This window comes from Lepisosteus oculatus, chromosome 10, assembly GCF_040954835.1.
Source record: "Lepisosteus oculatus isolate fLepOcu1 chromosome 10, fLepOcu1.hap2, whole genome shotgun sequence".
Lineage (NCBI taxonomy): Eukaryota > Metazoa > Chordata > Actinopteri > Semionotiformes > Lepisosteidae > Lepisosteus > Lepisosteus oculatus.
In genome coordinates, this window is record NC_090705.1 from 43,317,287 (window position 1) to 43,324,411 (window position 7,125).

At 37.6% G+C, this 7,125-nt stretch overlaps 1 protein-coding gene across 1 annotated transcript; it reads left to right on the forward strand.

Annotated features, from left to right (window-relative positions):
- Window positions 1-244: 244 nt before the first annotated feature.
- Window positions 245-6,326, forward strand: cabz01093075.1. The gene is made up of 3 exons (XM_015356831.2): window positions 245-305; window positions 3,054-3,104; window positions 4,404-6,326. Exon 3 carries the CDS (start codon window positions 4,417-4,419, stop codon window positions 5,470-5,472), a length of 1,056 nt encoding a protein of 351 aa, XP_015212317.2. The 5' UTR covers window positions 245-305; window positions 3,054-3,104; window positions 4,404-4,416; the 3' UTR covers window positions 5,473-6,326.
- The last annotated feature ends 799 nt before the right edge of the window (window positions 6,327-7,125 follow it).

Consider the following 7,125-nt stretch of genomic DNA (forward strand, 5'->3'; position numbering starts at 1 on the left):
GTGTTATGAGATCAGAGACACAAATTCCGATATACTCTCTGGAACTAGGGATTACAGTAAAGGACTAGGAGCAACATTGTTATGTACCTCAGTATCCACAGTTACAAATCTTTTAATAGCACTATGACATTTCATCATTCATTAAAGTGTAGCTGTGGGACGTGTACCACTAAGCTACCTTCAGTGTAGGTGTAACTACCAGTGCCTACATTAAAATACAGGAAGTGCATATTCAGCTTTTCATTTCAGAAAGCCTTTCATCGTTGGCTTTGTCCTGAGCCTATACTCTTCACATAGTGTATAAGGTGAGTGTTCCTATTTGAATTACACTTTAAGAAATTGCACCTGTTTTACTGTAGACTAATTTAGCTGCTTCTTACACTACAGGCACAATCATCTAAAATGACTGGGGTAGTAAAGTCTTTATAAAAAAAGATTACAAATAAAAAGAAATACAAAAATATTCAGACATTTTCTAAAGCAACATAAAAACCACCTGGTTCCTGAAAACAGCATTTCTGCTTGTGGTTCTTTACAACCGTCAATTAAAAATAGTTAAAAACATTGTATACTGTATATAGATACATTTTATATTGCTCAGGACTAGCTTTAACATATGTTTGAATCTGACGTGAAGGAAATATATATATTTTAAAAACTAAGAAACTATTAATTGGCCAATGTTGTCTTCCGGATAATGTCTTTTGGGAATGATAAGTATGAAAGGTGAAAGATTTTTTTAAGTCTTCAATGTTGTAGTAAAGTGCTTTTGTAAAAGCCAGATGAAAAGACTATATCAGCAAATTTTCATTTCTTTTCAATGAGCGACTAAAGTTCAAGCAGTTTCAAATGAATATCAAATATAAAACAGTCTTAAATTCTGTCATTTTACAGTATGCTAGTACAAAATTCTGTACTTGGAAACAACTACTCAGTTTAATATTTCAATACTTTTATGATAAATATAACTTATATGCAATGCTCTTATGATTATCATATGTTTAGACTGTCTTAAGCAGAACCTCATCTAATATATACAGTGGTGTGAAAAAGTGTTTGCCCCCTTCCTGATTTCTTATTTTTTTGCATGTTTGTCACACTGAAATGTTTCAGATCATTAAACAAATTGAAATATTAGACAAAGATAACACAAGTAAACACAAAATGCAGTTTTTAAATGAAGGTTTTTATTATTAAGGAAAAAAAAATCCAAACCTACATGGCCCTGTGTGAAAAATTGATTGCCCCCTAAACCTAATAACTGGTTGGGCCACCCTTAGCAGCAACAACTGCAATCAAGTGTTTGTGATAACTGGCAATGAGTCTTTTACAGCACTATGGAGGAATTTTGGCCCACTCATCTTTGCAGAATTGTTGTAATTCAGCCACATTGGAGGGTTTACGAGCCTTAACTGCTTTTTTAAGGTCATGCCACAACATCTCAATCGGATTCAGGTCAGGACTTTGACTAGGCCACTCCAAAGTCTTCATTTTGTTTTTCTTAAGCCATTCAGCATGGACTTGCTGGTGTGTTTTGGATCATTGTCCTGCTGCAGAACCCAGGTGCGCTTCAGCTTGAGGTCACGAACAGATGGGTGGACATTCTCCTTCAGGATTTTTTGTTAGACAGCAGAATTCATGGTTCCATTTACCACAGCAAGTCTTCCAGGTCCTGAAGCAGCAAAACAGCCCCAGACCATCACACTACCACCACCATATTTTACTGTTGGTATGACGTTCCTTTTCTGAAATGCTGTGTTACTTTTACACCAGATGTAATGGGACACACACCTTCCAAAAAGTTCAACTTTTGTCTCGTCAGTCCACAGAGTATTTTCCCAAAAGTCTTGGGGATCATCAAGATGTTTTCTGGCTCAGCAGTGGCAAGATGTTTTGCTCAGCAGTGGTTTTTGTCTTGGAACTCTGCCATGCCCAGTCTCTTTCTTATGGTGGAGTCATGAACACTGACCTTAACTGAGGCAAGTGAAGCCTGCAGTTCTTTGGATGTTGTTGTGGGATTTTTTCTGACCTCTTGGATGAGTTGTCGCTGCGCTCTTGGGGTAATTTTGGTCGGCCGGCCACTCCTGGGAAGGTTTACCACTATTCCATGTTTTCGCCATTTGTGGATAATGGCTCTCACTGTGGTTCGCTGGAGTCCCAAAGCTTTAGAAATGGCTTTATAACCTTTTCCAGACTGATAAATCTCAATTACTCTGTTTCTCATTTGTTCCTGAATTTCTTTGGATCGCAGCATGATGTCTAGCTTTTGAGGATCTTTTGGTCTACTTCACTTTGTCAGGCAGGTCCTATTTAAGTGATTTCTTGATTGAGAACAGGTGTGGCAGTAATCACGCCTGGGTGTGGCTAGAGAAATTGAATTCAGCTTTCCAAAGATGTGATAAACCACAGTTGATTTATGTTTTAACGGGGGGGGACAATCACTTTTTCACACAGGGCCATGTACTGTAAGTTTGGATTTTTTTTTCCCTTAATAATAAAAACCTTCATTTAAAAATTGCATTTTGTGTTTACTTGTGTTATCTTTGTCTAATATTTCAATTTGTTTGATGATCTGAAACATTTCAGTGTGACAAACATGCAAAAAAATAAGAAATCAGGAAGGGGGCAAACACTTTTTCACACCACTGTATAATGTTAGATATGTTTATTTCTATTTCACTGGGTAAATGAATGTCACTATAGATATATAAATATTTTTTTAACTTACAACAAATTTGACTGTTTAAATTGCAGCTTTGCAGCTTTTTTTTGCTCCTGGCAGGATTCTGGTTTAGTTCATGGTCACAGCTGGTGACTCAATATTTCCACACATTATATTTAGTATGCCCACCTATTCTGAACAACAGTATTTAAATGAGAAATAAAGTAAGATACAGCCAATCATAACCTTAAACTCCATATTCACCTGAGCATAAACGATAACCATTTAATCCATTGTAGGGTTCTGACATCTTTGGTTTACTTTATTGAGGGGATGATAAAGAAATTGAACTGGTTCAGTATAAACTAACAGCTTTCTCCTGCAATTCTAGACTTGACACTGGTGAGGATATTGGCCGTCCTCCATACAGAGATCAACAGAGGTGAGGACAACCTCTTAGCTAAGGCTGGTGACGTTTCTGTACTTATCTGTACTTATCAAACACAATTTTTTTCACAGCTGGTTAGTCATAACCCTATCTAACACACATGAGATGAAAGGAAAAGATTAGGAATAAGAACTGTATAACCAAAGCATATTAAGAAGATGTGTATTAGCATTGGCTAATGCTTCTGATCTTAACTGAGTCAGATTTTTCTTTTTGGTTTCACAGCTGGTTAGTCACGCCCTTCAAATATTAGATGAAAGGAAGGCATTAAGAATGGTAGATATACAGTATACCTTCACTATGCACCATACATACAGTATACATATTTATATGGCTTACAGAACAAGAAACTCTTTCCAGGGTTATGTTGTGTTTTTACACCAAGTGACCACTATGAATTATGAGACTGAATATATATATGTGAATAATGCTAAAGCACCCTGACCCCAGGTGTATATATTTAAATAGTCGGAGCTTGGTAGAACATTAGCTATCATAATGTAAAAAACTATCTTATATTAGACAACATGAAAACCCCACAACACAAAACAAACACCCTAAGCTTCTCTACCTTCTTGTGTCCATCCTGGTAACTAACTGGGCTGCTGAGCTTCTTACCATCTCCAAATAAAGTCTTGTTTTCTCAATTAAAAAAAAATCTTCTAAAGGTCAAAGCTCCGAAACCTCAAACAGTCTTGAGCTCTAAATGTTCCATGGTAGGTCAGACACTTCCTTCCCTCTCTTCCTTTGGTACAGAGCATATCACGGATCTTGCTTAGACAGTGGATTGAGATAAAAACTAAAACCTTTTGCTTTATAACTTTTTAATTATCACCCCACCAATTGACTTCCACAAATTGGTCAGGTGACTGAGGATGGCAGGTTATTTTTTGCTGCATTCTGGGTAATGTGGTTCTAACAATTACCAACATATTGTCTCAGTCTGCCACCTTCTTACAATATATATGTGCATATATGAATCTAATTCCTAATACTGTACATAATGCTAGTTCTGAAAACATGACAAGACTAAAGATGTGCTTCTTAAAAAAACATATACATTTGTTTCACTGGTCTATGTTAAGTATGCTCTGCTGATGAGGTGAAACAACTGGGGAGGTTATTAACGAAGAGACTAAGTTGAATTAGCTTATCATAAAAAAGGAAAGAGCTAATTAACATTAATTCCCATAATGTATGGGTGCATATGTATGTGCATAAATTACATGCAGGTACAGTTTTTTGGATCAAGTTTATTGTTAATAATTCTTTCTCATTTGTTTATATTTACAGGACTTCTGTAAAGATGTCTTCAGCCATGGAAGCTGAATATGATTACAATTATTCATTGGGAATAGACTACAAAGAGGAGTTTGCTCCATGTAAATATGAAAAACATGGAGCTGCCTTCCTTCCAGCAGTTTATTCTGTGTTGTTTGTAGTTGGGGTAATAGGAAATGCTCTTGTTCTGTGGGTTGTGCTCTTGCATGTAAGGTTGAAAAGCATGACTGATGTCTGTCTTCTTAACTTGGCCATCGCTGACTTGCTGTTAGTTTTCTCCCTTCCATTCCTGGCTCATAATGCCCGAGACCAGTGGATGTTTGGTGATCCCATGTGCAAAATAATTCTGGGTTCTTACAACATTGGCTTCTACAGTGGGATATTTTTCATTACACTGATGAGTGTAGACAGATACTTAGCAATAGTCCATGCAGTGTATGCACTGAAAGCCAGAACAGCAATATATGGAGGAATCGCAAGTGTGGTCACCTGGATAGTTAGCATTTTGGCTTCATTTCCTGAGATCATGTACATTACAGTTAACCTTGAGGAAGAGAAATCCAGATGTCTGCCTCTGTATTTTGAAAATAACAAACAGCCCCTGAGGGTATTTAGTGAATTTAAACTTAACGTTCTGGGTCTGCTGCTTCCCTCAGTCATCATGGTGTTTTGCTACTCAATGATCATAAGAAGGCTGCTCACATCCATGTCAGCCAAGAGGCATGCCATCAGACTTGTTCTCTGTGTAGTCATGGTCTTTTTCTTCTGTTGGACTCCATATAACATTGCACGTTTTTTTAAGGGCTTACAGCTTCTTGATATTATCAGCTCATGTCCACCCAGCAAGAAAATTATTTTGAGTCTCCAAATCACCGAGATAGTGGCCTACTCGCATAGTTGTTTGAACCCCTTCATTTATGTTTTTGTTGGAGAAAAATTTAAGAGGCACCTCTACAGGCTAGTAGCTGGTGGTCCCTGTAAAAACTGTAAAATACTGAAAAAGTATATGACACCAACGACAGGTTCTGTATATTCACAGTCAATAAGCATGGGTGACAATTCTGTACTTTCTATACTATAAAATGTAAATAATATGTAATACAAAAAAAAAGACAGGGCAGCACAGAGGTGCAGTGGTTAGCATTTCCGTCTGGCAGTACTGGCCCCTGGTTTCTGTTCTGGCTCTTCACCAAAACATAAACAGAAGTAGTGAATCATACCAACGACCGGAGAAAAAAAAGGCAAAACTGCTTTTTGTCTGCATCCCAGAAATCATTTTCTGATTAAGCTAAAATACTGATTTTTCATGGAGCTTCACAAAGCCTCCTCTTGCTTGTATCCTTTCTGATTTTCCTATAAAGTAGAGAGATACTCTGGTCTTCAAGGAGGGATTGTGTGTGAAGCAGCTATATGAACAACTGTGAGTTTTTGCTTTGTTGATATTTTAACGTGAGATTTCATTAAAAAAAATAAGAAAACCTGACATTTATATTTAGTGAATATGAATGGAGCTGAATTCACTTTAATTCACAGAAGAGTATATGTTATGTTAAGTAAGTTTTTACTGTACTTATTTGAGATAACGTTTGCAAATGTGTTTAAACAAAAGGATGTTGTTTTCATTTATTTACATTTTCATGTAAAATCCTTCATTTTAATGCAAAACAAAAATGAGTTTATTTTAGTCAAAATAATATAGCATTATAATAATTCATAATGGAAAATGTTTTGAAATTTATTTTAAGTATGTCGGGGTCTTGCTCCTTTGGACATTTTGTGAATAGTTTTCATTCATGGTGAAGATACCACTGGAGTCTCAGATATTGTGATACTAAAGCTCATCAGTCCATTAACATGTAAATAATACAGTTTATTTCACTTTTTGTTGTTTTCTGATGCTTTTCTGTAATTCATTTACATTAAGTGCATTAAAGTTGTTAAGAAAAAAATAAGAGCTTTCATTCATTGTCAGCGTTAAACCTCTTTGACGAAAATATTGACAAAATGAATTGAAATGTTCAAAGCAAAACTACTATTGAATTTCTTTTGATTGCTGGTGGTTAGCATTGCTGTGCTTCAGCGCTGGGACCCCCGGGTTCAATTCCTAGGCTGCTGTCTGCGTGGTGTTTGTATGTGCTCCCCGGTTCGTGTGGGTTTCCTTTGGGTGCTCCAGTTTCCTCCCACAGTCCAAAGACGTGTTGGTGGGTTAATGGGCTTCTGGGAAAACAGACCCTGGTGTGAGTGTGTGTATGAATGTGTCCTGCAATGGACTGCTGTCCCATCCAGGGTGTACCCTTCCTTGTGCCTGTTGCATGCCCGGATAGGCTCTGTCTCCCCATGGGCCAGTATCAGGTAAATCAGTTTAAAATGGGTGGATGGAGGCTATGTAACCCCTGCGTATAACAGGGATCTCAGCCACCCGGCCTGGGGGAGGTCTCCTTTAGCCACCTGGAAAGTTCCCTGTTGCGTGACACCGGAGACCCGGGTTTGCTCCCGGAGCGGCAGGGGCGGGAACCCCAAGAGCCGGTACATGTGCATTAATCCTTGTGGGGTGAACCGCTGAGAAGAGGCGGTTTGCTATCCTGTCACCAATGCTGCTAGACTTATGTATATCATTTTCAGGGTTTATAGAAAAAACTATAGGTCCCAGTGGAGTATTGTATAAGGTATACTTCCCTTCCATGTCGGATTTAAAGACATGTCTTTAGAATAGAGTTATATTCAGAGTAAAATA

Excerpts from the sequence above, each read along its gene's own strand:
- cabz01093075.1 (XM_015356831.2), top strand. The coding sequence starts at position 4,417 with ATGTCTTCAGCCATGGAAGCTGAATATGATTACAATTATTCATTGGGA.